Genomic DNA, 16578 nt, shown 5'->3' on the forward strand with positions numbered 1-16578 from the left:
GGAAAGAACTAAGAAACCATTTATAATGAACAAAACAGTGGAAGGATAAACACGTGTAGAACCATCACTTTTTCCAGAGAGCAAAGAGGAATAAATGGTACACATTCTTTTATGAACAAAAACAAAAGTAAACTGATAGTGAATGTATTGTGAAGATGCTAAGATAATGGTAAGGAAAGAATGATAATGGTTCTATACTAGGGCAAGATCATTAATTTGATGACATGATGAGTTAACACAAAATTTTCAGTTAGAAAGTATTGAGCTGACTTACTCTTAGGGAAGCTGAAATTAAATGAACCTCATGTTCTTCAAGGATTTTTTTTGCCAGTCCTGGGCCTTGAACTCAGGACCTGAGCACTACCCTGTGCTTTCTCAAGGCTAGAGCTCTACCACTTGAGCCACAGCATGCTTCTGGCTTTTTTTTCTCTCTGTATATATGGTACTGAAGAATCAAACCTGGGTCTTTGTGAATGCTAGGCAAGCACTCTAGCACTAGGCCCAACTCCTGGTCCTTAAAGGATCTTTTTTAAGAATATTTGAGTTGGGGTTTACCATGAATGTCTGGCTTTCTCCTGTAGAGACATGGGAACAACACAAGTGCAACTGACAACAGTGGAGAATGTCCTCATGTTGACCCTTACGTTGGAAAAACTGTAAGTTAATTGCTTTTACTTTTGTATCATTTTGTTGGCTTTTTTTTTCAGGGTTTTGTTCTTTCTAATATCAAGTTTATCAAAGAGACATTTTTACAGTTAACGACATGCATTTTTTTTCCAGTCCTGGGGTTGGAACTCAAGGCCTGGACACTGCCTTTGAGCTGCTTTTGCTCAAGGCTAGCACTCTTCCACCTGAGCCACAGCACCACTTCTGGCTTTTTCTGTTCATATGGTACTGAGCAATCAAACCCAGGGCTTTATGCATGTTAGGCAAACACTCTACCACTAAGCCACATTCCTGGCTCATAACTTCACAGTTTTTAAGTGTACAGTTTGATGAGTTCACATAGATGTAACCACTACTGTGTTCCAATCACCCATAAAAGGCTCACAGTCAGTCCTTTTGCAGTCAATCCACTCCTTCCACCACCTCTGAAACCTCCAATCTTATCTCTGGAACTGAAGTTCCACCTTTTCTAGAATATCTTCTAAATGAAAGCATAGAATTGGTCACTGTCTGGGTGTCACAGAACACATAGATAATTGATGGTTTCTCCATTTCCAAGCCTGGCTGTAGGTTGTTTGAACCTAAGATAATGTAATACAATTTGTGCCAAGCAAGAGGCCCACCCACAAGATGGAGGATCAGTGTTATCCAAGACATGGAGAGCAAAAGATGCTCTTGCCTAATACTGTATCAAGACTATTGCCAGTGCTCACAAAATGACTTCTTTTCAGGCCAGACCCGGAGCTTGAACTCAGGGCCTGGGCCTTGTGCCTGAGCTTTGTACTCAAGACTAGTGTTCTACCCCTTGAACCATAGCACCACACCCAGTGTTTTGGTAGCTAATTGGAGATGAGTCTCATGAACTTTCCTGCACAGCCTGGCTTCTAAGTGTGATCCTCAGATCTCAGTCTTCAAAGTAACTTGGATTACAGGGATGAGCTATTGGTGTCCAGCTAATTTTCTAATTTGATCATTCCTCTACATTGATTATGCTGCATTATTCTATCACAGGTTAGCATCTCCTCTCTCTCTCTCTCTCTCTCTCTCTCTCTCTCTCTCTCTCTCTCTCTCTCTCTCTCTCTATCTCTCTCTCTCTCTCTCTCTCTCTCTCTTGCCAGTTCTGGGGCATGAACTTTACAGGGCCTGGGCACTGTCCTTGGGCTTTCTTAAAGCTAGTGATCTACCATGTAAGCCACAGCACCACTTCCAGCATTTCTGCATGTGGGGTACCCAGGAATTGAACCCAGAACTTCATGCATGCTAAGCAAGCAATCTACCACAAGGCCATACTCTCAGTTTTTAAGTATCACAATAGATTAATGGATTCTTCTTTACATTATTTATATAACCCATTATCATTTTGTTTTAGTTTGTATAATCATTGTACAATTGATATGCAGAGGGGTTGCAGTTTCAGCAATCAGGAATGAGTCATGAATACATTTCTTCTCCTCCCACTCACCCCGGTCTTGGGACTTGAACTCTGGGTCTGGGCTTGTCCCTGAGATCTTAAGCTCAAGGCCACAGCCCTACCACTTGAGCCTCAGCCCCACTTCGTTTTCTGGTGGTTAATTGGAGATGAGTCTCACAGGGCCAGGAGTCTGTCCTAGTGGTAGAGTGCTTGCCTCACATACACAACCTAGATGGGGGAAAATGGAGTTATTGGCTTTGCTTTGGCTCATCTATCACTTAGTAACCCTTTGCTCATTAACTTAATTCTCGGGTTTCCATTTATAGGGTCTTACCTCACACTATGGCAAGCTGTCTCTGCCAATTTAAAAACAATATTGAGGTTATCTGCAAGACAGTCAAGCTACATTGTGACAGTGCCTTGCTGACAAACATCACACACTGCCGTGAGTCTGTTGCCTGATATTTATTGTGTTCATTTTTAACTTTTCCTCAGTGATGATTTCTAAACAATGACTGTTTTTATTTGTTTATCCAGTTAATCTTTCTACAGTTCTGAACTGCTTAAAGTCATGTTTTCATTAGTGATTGTATACTTAAATAATTTAATTGTCCATACTCATAAGAGCCAAGAGAAGGAAATAGACTGTGGTCTCTGCTTAGTGCTCTGCCTTCCAATAATTATTCATTCAGATGGTGAAAAGTAGTCTGTAAGATTCTTTAAGTTTTAAGTGTTCTTTGTCTCTGTGATAGGTATATCTACGTTCTACTTTGTTTTCATAACTCTCTAAAAATCTGTAAGTGATCGGGACAGGAGTTTGGCCTAGTGGTAGAGTGTGTGTCTAGCATGCACAAAGACCCAAGTTTGATTCCACGGTATTACATACATAGAAAAAAGCCAGAAGTGGTGGGGAGGTTCAAGTGGTAGAGCTCTAGCCTTGAGAAAGTCTCAAGCCCAGTAGTGGCAGAAAAAAAAATCTATAAGTGATATTGTTTTCCTTGGAGGCTGAGTTTCCAGCATTCTGCTTACCACTTGTTACCTAGCTTTTGTAACCAATTAAAGGCCTCTTCCAGGCCTAGACTGCAACTCTGAAAGTGCTTCAATCTGAGCCTGAATTAAGTCTCCAAAAACATGACTGATGTCATATGCTATAGCTTCAGCACAGGTTTTCACATGCAGTTTAGGGCCAAACAGTCTGATACTTAGATACCATTATTGCTTAGTTTTCAAAACCAGTTTTCACAACACCGTTATTTCCTTCCTTATCTGTGATGACCAAAGCCAGGATTTTTCATCCTTTACAGCTGAAGGAAAATATTAGTTCAGAGAAATCAAGTACCAAGCCCCATGCCCAAGACTTGAATCCTTCTTCACCACCTAACCTCCTCCTGTGACCTTCACTACCAACAAAAATAGTTTACTTCTCCTAGGCACAGGATGGACGCTAAATGTTTTTGTTCTCTAATGCTTTGGATGCTTCCCAAGTAACACTGAAGAGTTTCAAATGAAAAGTAGCTTTTTCAGCCCTATGCTGTAATTTATGCCAATAACTACAGCTACTCAGAAAGGAGCGATAAGGGTATTCATGGTTCCAAGTAAGCTTGAGAATACATCTAGCAAGATCCCATCTCAACCAGTCAGACCACTCTTGTGGCATGTGCCTCTGATCCTCAGTGGGAAGCTATAAACAGGAATGATGTTAGAGGCCAGCTTGGGCTAAGAGAAACAGAAAACTCCAACCAAACAGTACCTAAAGCCAAAAGGACACCAGTGGGATTGGAGTGGCTAATGCCTCCCAAACCAGCACGGAGACAAGAGTTCAAATCCCAGTAATGCAAAACAAAAATGTAGCTTGTTTCCTTTGTATATTTCAAGCCCTATTTAGTCAGAATTGCTGTTACTCTATTGGTTTCTTACCCATTGTACAGCAAAATACACCCCAGAAACTGAAAATTGGTTAGCATACCCCAACCCTTGGTCCAAATTGTATTCCTACAGTGTAGAGCTTATTATTAGGGAAACAGGAAACATAGAATCAGAGCTCAAGTGAAGGTACTGGGCAGGCATGTGGGAAAAAGTCCAGTTGATGACCTCTTATTAAGAAGAGTTGGAGCCAGACAATGTGGTTCACACCAGTAATCCTTGCTACTCAGGAGGCTGAGATCTGAGGATCAAGGTTCAAAGCCAGCCCAGAGACAAAAGGACTTGAGACTTTTCTCCAATTAACCTCTAGAAAATGGGAAATAGGGTTTGGCTTGAGGGTAAAGCAGTAAGCTTGAGCTGAAGAGCTCAGGGACAATGCCCAGCCCTAGTTTAAACCCCAAGATTGACAAAAAAAAAAAAGAGCAGGACCTGTAGGTTAGCATCTGCCCTTGCTATCCTGAGGACCATGCTTTGTCATGGTTGCCTGTGTGGTAGGAAGAAAACAGCACACGGAAGAAGTGGAGAGAAGAAGCCTGTGCTCTGCAGCTGTGGCAGGACAGGATATGGGGGATGTGGATGTGGAGAGGCATGGCTGTTCTACACCGAAGCTACTCGGGATGATTATTTGCTTTGACTACTAGGCATGCGGGATGTTCTTTTCTACCAGAATCCCTATACTTCACACAAAATTATGTGCTCAGATGTTCTGAGTGAGTTAACTACTTTGTTAAGGCTTGTCTAATTTCTCCTTGTTGTTGCCATTTCACAGTCTTAAGTTTGGGCTTATTTTTACCCCAGTATGTGACACTCCAGTCTTTGCTGACCCCTAATGTATTCAACTGGGTTGTGAGGTGATAGAGTGACAAGAAGCTATCAGCCTTCTCTTATCAGTTTCTTCCTTTCTGACAGTTGAAGAAGCATCAATAGGGAACCCAGAAGGAACATTCATGAAAGTGCTAAAATCCCGCAAGGAGAAAACCAGCACCGAGCTGACTATTGAACCAGAGAGGGAACATTCTGACAAAAATTATGTTTTGTACTCAGGACTGATGAATGACAAGAAAGAAATTGCTGAGGAGACTGATATTTTTACTGCACTAAGTTATATATTGGCCTATTTCACACAAGGACATGAAATAGATACACATTCAACAGAATTACCATTCATTAAACTGCTTTTCTCAAATGTGCAAAATGGAGACAACTCCATAAATGATTTAAAACTCAATACAGAGACTGCCCCAGTTGTGCAGGCATCTGATATCTCTATGTATAAAACTAAACTAAAGAAGATTCATCAGCTAAAAAATGTGTTTGGTACAAAAAGGCAGAGGAAATACAATAAAGTTAAAAAGAAAGAGAAAACGTCAATATTCAGGCAACCTAACCTTTTAGGCCCTAAATTTAAACGTCAAATCTTTCCCCACAAAGTGCAAAGTATTCAACCACAGGTAGGCATCTGGGAAGAAACGGAGAGTGAAGAAAAAAGACTGCCAAGGCCCAACAGAGACCCCAAGTGGCCAAAAAGCATACAGAAAAGGCACTACAAGCAAGTGAGCAGCTGGATAAAACAGAGTGCCGAGAATCTTGTGGAGAGCCCTGGTAAAAAAAGAAGACTTGAGAAACCTCCATCAAGGGAGCTAGAGCCACCTCATGTGGCTCAGGAGCCCAAGAAATTGTTGGCAAACTCCTTGCACACAGAGCTCTCACTCATAAAGAAACATAAGGCAGTAGGCTCTTCTTTGCAGAATCATGACTCACAGAGCAGGGACTCCTTTTCCACCACTCTAAAATCCCCACATGAGCTCAGAAAAAAAGACAGAGAGTTAGCCTACAGCATGTTTGTTTTAGAAGAGGCAAATTCTAAAGTTAAAAACATGGAGCGTTCTAATCCAGTCATCTATTCCAAGAAAAATTACTACATTCATAAGACTGGCTCTCCTGTGGCCCACAGAATACCCAGGGCCAAACTGAGTCGGAAGGCCAGAAAGAAAACTTCAGGCTTCACACCAGTGCTTGTAAACAGGCCTCCATTTTCTGCAGTAAGAAGCCTCATGAACTTCCCTTCAGAAGGAGACATTTCATCATGGGGAGAGCTGAGTTCTCGAGAGAACCCTTTTCTAGAATTCTATGCTCTTTCAACACCTTCTATGGACAACACTCCTGTAAAACACCAGATTGTACCAAATGCTTTGGTAGGAAATATTCTTGCACAAAATGTTTTTGAACCAATTGGAAGTCTCCCTAAGAACACAATTCAGGAGAATCTTATTGCTCCAGGGTCCAGTGTCACTGCATTCAACTTAATGCCGTCTATCCAACAAAGCAAGGAGACTCAATGGGAATACCTCAGCATGGGTACTGACTCACCTGTCAAGGCCATAAACACCCATTCACAATCTCCCTCATATTCTGACCACTTTGAAATGCAGTTAAACCAAGAGCTAAAGCCACTTATTCCCAATAATGATGTGAGAAAGCTCCTGTCTCATCTTATCCGGACCTGGAGAATGGACTGCTCTAGAGCTGAAGTACAGGTACCCTGTTCCAACCTCATCTCCAGAACAGGCCTGCTGTTGAAGCTTCTCAGTGAACAGCAAGAAGCAAAGGTATCGAGGTCTGATTGGGATATGGACCAGTGGAAATTGGATAACTACATCAATGAGAACACTGAAGTTCAAAGTGAACAGCAAGAGTCAAATGAGGTAAGTACATGTAGAGAACTGCAAGCCCTGACTTCCCCATCCTTTAGATACAGCCAGGACTTAGTCCAGTCCAAAGTCATGTGATCATGTTTCCCCACTGTTCTCCTTACTACAGGTAAGTTGTAGAGAAACTGCAAATTATTAAGGCTTAGAGTACATTAAATTTAACATACCCTTTGAGAAAGTTCCATGCTCTTCTTCTGGAAGAATGGGGTTTGAATAATTTTCTTCCTCCTAATCTCTTTGTAAATTAACAAAATTATCCTTGTGTTTTTGGTTGATTTTTGTTTTTTGTTTTTTTTTAGCTTACACAAGAAGTTCCGGGATATGGCTATAATAACAAACTCATCTTGGCAATATCTGTGACTGTAGTAGTAATGATTTTGATTATAATTTTCTGTCTCATTGAGGTAAGAACATTCACACATGTTTCCAGAATATATCCTGTTTTTGTAACCACAAGTATTTTTCTGCTTTCCAGATTGTATTTCTTTGACTGTGTATACTGTAGAGTGTTTTCCTGATAGAACCCTACTTATCATTGTTACTCCTGTGCTAACAACTTATCACTGCTCCTACAGGAAGAAATGAGTTCACTTGATAAACTTGAATTTGATGCCTACTAAGTGGGAACGACCATAGGTTCGGTGAGCAAAGGTCATTAGTAATTGATCACTGGCCTTTGTACAGGCAGGCCATCTGAATCTCATAGTGGTTCACTGATTTCCTAGAGATTTTTATAAAGTCCAATACTGCTGTTAATTTTTCTGTACAGTTCAATATTGTCTTTACATTTATATATTTTCATTATTTGCTACTTTGATGAGGTCTGTGAGAACATTAACATGCAGTGTTCTCTTCACACTTGATAGTAATGGTCAAAAAAATAAATTATGGCATTGCCGGTCCTGGTGGCTCATGTCTGTGATACTAGGTACTCAAGAGGCTGAGATCTGAGGTTCGAGGTTCAAAGCCACCCCCCAGAATTCAATCACCTTAACCAAAAAGAAAAAAAAAGAATTGAGGCGTTGTGCTAAGCAGTCTTGGGTGAATGTTACACCAGTTAACAATTGCTCTGTTGCTTAGCTACATTTCTAGTCTAAGATTTTGGAAATCTCACATTTCAGTAAATGTAAACAAACAGACAAAGAAATCCTAAAAGTATTAGGAGAAAATAAAAGCAATATTTTCGTTTTATAATTTTGCAATAAGAGAGAGCTTTCTATGCCTGGTCCTTTAAACAGAAACCTTTGATATCTATGGACACCATGTCCCTGAGGTCCATGTCATTAGGGATACTAAGTGTAGGACAAAAAGGTTTCCATAGATTGTCTCATCCAACCCAGGGGGACGATCTCACTCACTTGTTTTACAGATGAAAGAGACCAACTTAAAGTCCAATGGCAAAACTAATTCATTAGACTATTAATAAAGCCTTCCGTCTTTTTTGTTCTGTTCCCCTTAGAGAAAATAATACCAGGAGATATTTCAAACATGAAAATACAAACCATCCCAAACCATTGAAAACACTAACATAGTTTATGTAAAGGAGAGATTTGTCAAACTAAGAAAAAGACAACCATCCAGTGGAGGAGCCAGGACTGGGAACAGCATGTGCATTTTTCTAGTTTCCAACACCACCTGTGCATACCCCCACCCTTGTCTCTTAGTTTATAGTTTGGGCTCTCTCTCATGCTTTCCTAAGCCTGCCTGGTTATTTATACCTTTAATCCTTCTGGAATTTGTTCATGTTTTTGTATGGCTGAAATAGAGAATCTTTTTTCACCCTAAATGAATATTCATTTGTAATAAAACAATTCTTATTAAATGGTTCATTTATTTTTCACTGATCTAAAATACCATATTGACTTCTTCTTCCATTGATCCAACTGTCTTTACTGCACCAGTACCAGTGTTTGCTGGTAATTTATAACAGAGCAAATAAGGATGGTTAATCCAAGTAGTTAGCTTCATAACGCTTCCTTTAAAAACTTCTTAAGTTGTGTAAGGGTCCACTTCATATCTCTTCTTGAATACCTTCCCTTCCCAAAGAGATCCTGTTGGATTTTCTTTTATAGGTCCACTAACTTGAAACAATATAGTGGTTAGTTGGAGAAAAGAGTCTTGGGGACTTTTCTGCTCAGGCTGCACTCCTGGTGTGAGCCTCCAGGAAATGGCTTTAAAGCTTTGATTAAAGGCACGACATCATGCCTGGTCCTAGGGTTTTTTTTAAATTTTTTTAATGGAATTAATACAGGGGTTACAGTTATAGTCACCAGATAGAAGGAGCATTACTTCATACACATTGATAGCCCATTCTCTCCTAGTTTTTTTAAGTTTTCACTTTTTTTTTCTGTCATAGGGCTTGTACTCAGAGCCTGGATGCCATCCCTTAACTTTCTTTTTTTGTTTGTTTGTTTTCTTTTGCTCAAGGCTAGGGCTCAACCACTATAACCACAGCTTTATTTCCAGTTTTCAGATAATGAACTGGAGATAAGAAGGTTACTGAGTTTCCTGCCTCAGCAGGCTTTGAACTGTGATCCTCAGAACTCAGCCTCCTGAGTAGCTAGGATTATAAGTGTGAGCCACCAGCGCCCAGTGATTTTGAGGTTTTATTTCATAGATTGTCTTATAAGTTTACTGTTGTTTATTCTAAAGGACTTTCCTATACCTTTATTGCTATTATAAGTTGTATCTTTCCATATCTCTAATTCCTATGGGAACATAGAAAAGCTATTGTTTCTGTGCTGATCTCCATATTTTGTTTCTGCCCACTCACTGAATTTTAATGTTATTAATCCAATCATATTTGCTGATTCTCTTGGGTTTTGCTTGTTTTTCCTAAATCCGGCTTTTCTTTAATTAGAAGTGAGAGTCTCACCTACTTTCCTGCTCAGACTGGCTTCAAACTTTGATTCTCAGTTGTGAAACACAATGCCTGGCTCTCTCAGGTGTTTTTTAGTTATCCATCATTTCATATACAAATAAAAATAGTTTGGTTCCTTTCCAACATTTGTGCTCTATTTATGTCTTCATTACATTGTCTTCAATAGGAGTGCCTCATGACAGTAATAATTGTAATAAAGACAGTAATGTTGTTTGGGATTTGATAATAATACTGGTGTTTTGGTCTTGAGGCAAGTCTGCAATCGATTAAAGGGCATTTTCTTTACTGTTTTAAGAGTTATAAGGAATTGCCTATTGGTTTTATCTAAAATACTAAATGCCACATATTAAAATTCTAGCTTCAGACAAGACCCTCAGCTAGGTCCTGTGGAAGAGAAAAAGATCTATTAGTAGAGGAGAATTCCTGGAGTCATAAAAGCCACCTCCTGGGTAGATAGGATATATAAATAATGGAATGAGCAGTTGAAAGTACTTAATGTTGGTGGATAATCCTGATTGTGCTTTGTTCCCAGATTTATTCCCACAGAACATCAGCAGAAGGAAGTGAAGAGTCCTCAAGGTAAAGGGAGTCTAAATCTTTAGTGAGGATCTGAAAACTGGAAGGAGCCTAGAACTCATCAATTTCTATCCCCTAGCCTTACAATGAGGGCTCTATGCAAGGTAGAGAGAACTCTTGCTTCCCGAGGTCTCATCTGGCTCCAGCAAAAGTAGTTGCCTGGCAGAGGCAGAGGTGGTCAGTACTAGCATGGATAACTCTCTGTCACCAGTCCTTCAGTGAATGAGGGTGGGCAATAGAGATTTCAGCTGACTGTTGCTGCTAGAGGTGGGTCTCAGGAGATCACATAAGAAATCCTTGAGGTACTGGGTGTAGGTCTGGTGGAAGGTGGAATGTAGGGATCCTTCCTGTTTAGCAAAAAAAAAAAACTCAGCTCCTCATCCTGTTGATACCTTCTCATTCCCATTTTCTCTTTTACGAAGAACTTCACATCATTTTAGGTAAGAGAGACTGCAGATGTTAGTTTGTCATTTCTTTTTGGAATAAAGAAAAAATCAAGAGGAGAAAGGGGAAATTTCTTGCTATTGGGTCACACTGCTCATGAGTTTTAGGGGAAGATGGTTCTTTCCCCTCCTTATATGAGGATACATTTAACCAACAATCACATGTCATGAAAACATCTAGTATCTAGAACAACAAACTGATTTCCCCTATTCTGCTTCCATTTAGAAATGATAGCTTGCCTTTCTCATGTCCTTTAAATTGATTTCATAAATCATTCATCATGGTAATCTTTCAGAGATCAAAATCTCTAAACTACAGCACTTTAGAAGTTGTGCTTCCTATGATTCAACTTGTGTAAACACAGCTAAGATAAAACAGTTAAGAAGTGGGGCTGGTGCCAGGAGTTTGGCCTAGTGCTAGAGTGCTTGCCTAGCATGCAGGCAAGCACCCAGGTTTGATTCCTCTGTACCAAATACATAGAAGAAAAAAATAGTCAGAAGTGGTTATGTGACTCAAGTGGTAGAGTTCTAGCCTTGAGAAATCCCAAGGACAGTGCTCAGGCCCTAAGTTCAAGGCCCAGGACTGGACAAATAAAAAAAGAAGTGGGGTAGTGGCTCAAGGTGTAGTAGGGTGGTAGCCTTGAGCTGAAGAGCTCAGGGACAGCACCCAGGCCCAGAGTTCAAACCCCACAAAAAATGACACATGGGAAGTTAAGTCCAAAGAAGCAGTTGTTGATATGCAGGGATTTTTGGCAGAGAGAGGGTAAGTGGGGCTGACAATCCTAGCTATGTCACAGCCCACATCATTCCTAAAAGTCTCCCTGGTGGCATTGTAGGGGCTCCTGCAACCTCTGCCTGCATTCATGAAATTGTTTTCTAGCCCCAAGTTAGGTTTGCTCATTGTGATTTTGAACCAAAGCACAGGTGTTTATCTTAGTAAGATCTGAGGTGTACATTGTAAGAGATAGGGAAAATGGCATGAATCACTAATTGTATGCTTACTTTTCCCCCAAGGAGCTCTTTTGGATTTCTGCGAAGGAAATGTTCATCAGAAACTCCAAGTCGGGTAAGTACTTATTTCTGTAGCCAGAAAAGAGCAGTGAATGCAGAATTAATATTTCTCCTATCTTTCCTAGGAGGGCTTCTTCTTCTTCTTAAGGAAGCCACGGTGGCTGAGGCATATATACAAACCTCTCAGTGCCACATGCAAGAAAAACATGGACGACAAGCTACATGATGGGGACTCTTTCGATGAGGAGGAGATTTCCCACAAGAAGACTAAAGAGTAAATGGATGGGGGCAATTTCAACATTCCTAGCTCCAAGAGGGAAGCAAGGGAAAGTTGGGTTGCTTCCTTCAATATTGAAAGGCTGTCATTGTTCTTTCCCCAGGGAACCCAGTGAAACCAATGTAGAAGTTCCACCACCATCATCACCACCACCAGATTCGCCAGATAAACCAGGCCGACCACCACCAGTTACACCAACCCCACAATCTGCTCCTCCTCCAGGCGCTGCACGTGAGACTGGCAAACCTGCCTCATAACTGTGACACTTTTATATTCAGCCTCTCAGCATCGCTTATTACATACCTACATTTTAACATATGCGACTATTTTTATACTTCTCATATTAAATTGTGTATGATTCATAACCATTTCCATGTGTGGTGGTACTTACACAAATCTGTGCAGATAACAGGGGCACAGGCAGGAACGGCAGCATTGTGGCTGGGGCTGCTTTGGTAGTCAGGCTTCAGCAGGTGTAGATGGCTTCTAAAGAGGACATCCTGCTGCAGAACCACAGAACATATCCTGCACATGTGGATTTTTTTTATGTCAAAATCTGCCTATTTTCTGAGAAGTCATGCTAGAAATCAAATATGACTAATGGAATTAAATAAAAAAGGAGAGCTATAGATTCTTGTGGAACTTCTAAAGATACTAAAAGTGGGACTGGAAGAGATAAGTGAGAAAGGGGCCACATTATTTGTCATCACTCTAAATAGATGCACCTTTGTGCCTGAGACTTAGCTCCCAAGAAAAGCCTTTGCTTTATGGGCTGCTTGGGGACAAGCGCCTGGAATTAATGGGACATATCTAGGTTAGGCCTATGGGCTCCTCAAATATCTTCCTCTACATGCACAAGGCTGATGATGTATCTTTCTGGGTTTTTTTTGTTTGTTTGTTTTTGCCAGTCCTGAGATTGAGCTCAGGGCCTGAACACTGTCCTGGGTCTTTCTCAAGGCTAGAGCTCTACTACTTGAGCCTCAGCACCACTTCCAGCTTTTTTCTGTGCATGTGGTACCGAGGAATCCAACCCAGGTCTTCGTGCATGCTAGGCAAGCACTAGGTCACACTCCTGGCGGCCCCAAGCCTGATGTATCTTTCTTTGAAACTCAACCTTCTAAACCTGACTCTTCCCTCTCAGAGACAAGCTTGTCACAGGTAGATCTGTCTGGATCTTTAAAATCAGAGCCCTGTTGTTTTGGTTTATTAAGAACCGGTCATTTACAAAGAGTTTGACATGCCTCCAGGCCATTGTCCACTTCCAGCCACATTCACAGGCTGTGTGGTCACCAGAAATTTGGGTCAGTGAGACTACTATACTCTGGAGCCTAGTCTTATCTCTTTGCTCATAAAGAAATGTTTTTGCTACCCAAATCAGCTGCTCAGAAGTTCCTATTTGTTTGTTTTTCTTTTTAAATTCCCAGCACTTGCACAACAAGAAGGGAGTTGCTGGAAGGATTAGGGAAAGGTCACTCTGCATGGACAGTGATTGCCCAGGATGACCCTCCTCAGACTTTACTGCTGATGTCTTACTGGTGGGACCACTTTTCCATTTGCATGAATTGCTCCATCCTCTCCTGACCACACTTCAGGTCCTATGAGAACTGCCCAGCTCTCTCTAGCTCCACATATCTACTTCCTGCCCCAGAGCCATTAATAGTGTCTTCCAACTGGTAATTTCCCAGAAGATAAAAGGGTTTCTCCATTCCAAGCTCAAACACGAAGTCCATAATTCATTTAGAAGTTAAATCTTGGGCCAGGAGGATCGCCTAGTGGTAGAGTGCTTGCCTAGCATGCACGAAGCCCTGGGTTTGATTCCTCGGTTCCACATATGCAGAAAAAAGTGGAAGTGGCACTGTGGCTCAAGTAGCAGAGTACTAGCCTTGAGCAAAAAGTGCCCAAAGAGGGCCAGGAGCGTGGCCTAGTGGTAGAGTGCTTGCCTAGCATGCACGAAGAACTGGGTTCCATTCCTCAGTACCACATACATAGGAAAAGTCAGAAGTGGTGCTGTGGCTCAAGTGATAGAGTGGTAGCCTTGAGAAAGCCCAAGGACAGTATCCAGGCCCTGAGTTCAAGCCCCAGGACTGGCAAAAAGAAAGAAAGAAAAGAAAGAAAATAAAAGGAAGGAAGGAAGGAAGGAAGGAAGGAAGGAAGGAAGAAAATTCACCAAAAAGTATGGGACAGTCCCATTTTTCCCATGTCTCAGTAACATAAGGTGAAGGATGGATGAATCACCCTGGGTCACCCTGAACAGTGAATGGAACAGAGTCCAGATTGTTCAAGCTGATCTATCCCTCCTCTGACTGATGTGTTAGCCAGTTCTGGCCTTAAGATCCCTGTTCTCCTGATGCCTCCCAAAGCTAATTCCTGAGAGGGGAAATGTGTTTCTCCTTATGTGGTATTTTAGTGAGCAGAAAAATATGAATTTTTTTTACTGAGCTTGAAGTACAAGATTAAACCGTAGCAATCACAAGCTGCAGCAGCAGCAGCAGCTGCCAGCAATACCACTGAGTTACTTAATACCAAGCCCTACATCAGACATTTCACAGCCTATATCATTTAGCCATACACTCCACAAAAGCATACTTTGTTTCTTGTTTTTGTTTCTTCCTAGTTTGAAGCATAACCAGCAGAGTTCACAGAATGTAGGCTACCTATCCAGCTACCTAAGGCCACACATTCAAAACCAGTGGCTTGGACTTCAACTCAGCACCATTGAGATTCGAAAGCCTCCTAATTATCCCGCTGTCTGGCTTTAGGGCACATGCTCATGAAGAGATGTAAGAAGTGCCACCAGCAAAAATGATGGCAGTGACAATGTGGTCAGTTATGATGGCTATAACTGAGCAATCACCTACAAGCCAAGCACAGTACTTGGCATTTAGTTCAATGTTACAAGGACCTAAACTCCCCAGGCCAGCTTATATTCCTAAAATGGGGACATAGGTATTTCTTTTAATAAGACTATTGGACAAAAAGACAGGAGCTCACCACAGTGATTCTATCACTGTTTTGACACATTTCCTTTATTTCAAAAAAATTAGATAATATTTTATGTAAGTCTTTCAATTAGATACAATTAAATTTTACAATTTGTTGAAATTGAAGAGATCCTTCATTGTTCAACTATTCCTAATTGTGGCAGTGTATGTCTGAGTCAAGAAAATCAGCTTTTGAGAAAAAGAGAGGTGAACACCCAGACCAACAGCCTCTGTATAGAAAGTAGAGGTGCAAAGGCACAGAAGCACAAATCCTCAAGGCGTGCTTGTACTATGTACAGTCTCCTGGCGTTCTAGAACATGACATACAAGGAATACAAAGAATAAATGCTACAGCCTGCATAGGTAACGGACCTATCCCACAGGCCCTGGCAAAGACCCAGGAACCACAAGATGAGTAACTGACGGGGTAAACAGCAGCAACATGGTCAAGCTTAGGTTTTAGGATGCTTCTTAGATGGTAGCTTAAAAGAGGAGAGAGAGCAATAAAAATGGGGGTCAGGGTATCCACACGTAACAGGAATTGGGGCAAAATGGAATGTCAGGTAGGTTTGATACACTATGGGCTTTGCAAGCTCAGTAAATCAATAAGATCCTCCTCCTCAACCAAGCAGAGTCTATTGGTGATAAGGATGTTTCCTGATTCTCTAGCCATCTACGCATGTGATGTATTCCTAAACAGGCTCCCTCCCTGCAAAAATTCCAGCTTTGGTGCCCCAAGTCCTGCTAAGTGTGGTGGTCTGCCCTGCCTTCTCAGGAAGATTGGGAGATTGTGCATACTCTATTGTCAGACTGCTTTGTAGATCCATTAGCCTGCAGCTTAGCCTAATACACAAGGCCTTAGCTTCCATCTCTAGTACCTCCTCCCCACCCCACCCCCAAGACACACATGCACTTGACACTCACAGCAGGAGGGGCAAGGGAAGCTGATATGCAGCCTGTTAAACAGTGTTGGAAGGCAGATTTAGCACAGCATTGTGGAAGGCTTGGCCTTGTAAGCTGATGGACACAAATTTCCTGTAAGTACTATAAAGCCTTTATGTAGCTGAGAGCCAGACCTTGGAAGATGAAGCAATGATACAGGGTCTGGGTTGCATACTAAGACCACCAATCTAGCCCTGCCTGGACTTCTTAACTATTACTTGAGAATTCAATATGCTTCTTATTGAACCCAATGTTGGTTGGATCTCTGAAGCAGCTGTCCCTACAAGAATTGAGTTAGGTAGCTGGGCACAGTAGTCCAAAGTTGTAATCCCAGTTATTATGAAAACAGAGGTAGGAAAGATCACAATCTGAGGTCAGCCTAGGCAGAAATTTAGGAATATCCTATATCAAGAAACAAACTGGGTATGTTGAATGGTGCTATAGTGCTATGGATAATTACATCTATACAGGAGATGTAAGTAGAAAGATGACTCTCCAAGCAAGGCTAAGAAAAGGACTAGATGCCATCATTAAGAATAACTGCTGGGGGCCAGGAGTTTGACCTAGTGGTAGGGTGCTTTCCTAGCATGCACGAAGGCCCAGGTTTGATTCCTCAGTACCACATACAGAGCAAAAAGAAAGCCAAAAGTGGTGCTGAGGCTCAAGTGGTAGAGCTCTAGCCTTGAGAAAGTCCAAGGACAGTGCTCAGGCCCTGAGTTCACCCCTGGGACTGGAAAAAAAAATGAAGAAAGAAAG

The 16578-nt window shown here is 41.5% G+C and overlaps 1 protein-coding gene and 1 long non-coding RNA gene across 2 annotated transcripts in view; one reads left to right on the forward strand and one right to left on the reverse strand.

Annotated features, from left to right (window-relative positions):
* LOC150051239 (leucine-rich repeat-containing protein 37A2-like) overlaps nt 1-12321 on the forward strand; it is a 77013-nt gene extending 64692 nt beyond the window's left edge. Inside the window, exons 7-14 of the mRNA XM_090351451.1 lie at nt 582-656; nt 2404-2522; nt 4910-6705; nt 7011-7115; nt 10125-10171; nt 11626-11677; nt 11748-11896; nt 12003-12321. Of these exons, the coding sequence (XP_090207577.1) occupies nt 582-656; nt 2404-2522; nt 4910-6705; nt 7011-7115; nt 10125-10171; nt 11626-11677; nt 11748-11896; nt 12003-12156 (2497 nt within the window). The 3' untranslated portion in view covers nt 12157-12321. The remainder of the gene's footprint in view (nt 1-581; nt 657-2403; nt 2523-4909; nt 6706-7010; nt 7116-10124; nt 10172-11625; nt 11678-11747; nt 11897-12002) is intronic.
* The window catches only part of LOC150051238 (uncharacterized), a 93447-nt gene that overhangs the window by 75941 nt on the left and 928 nt on the right, over nt 1-16578 (reverse strand). The window lies entirely within an intron of this gene.

Source organism: Megascapheus bottae, chromosome 17, assembly GCF_031878675.1.
Source record: "Megascapheus bottae isolate mThoBot1 chromosome 17, mThoBot2.hap1, whole genome shotgun sequence".
In the NCBI taxonomy this organism is placed as follows: Eukaryota; Metazoa; Chordata; class Mammalia; order Rodentia; family Geomyidae; genus Megascapheus; species Megascapheus bottae.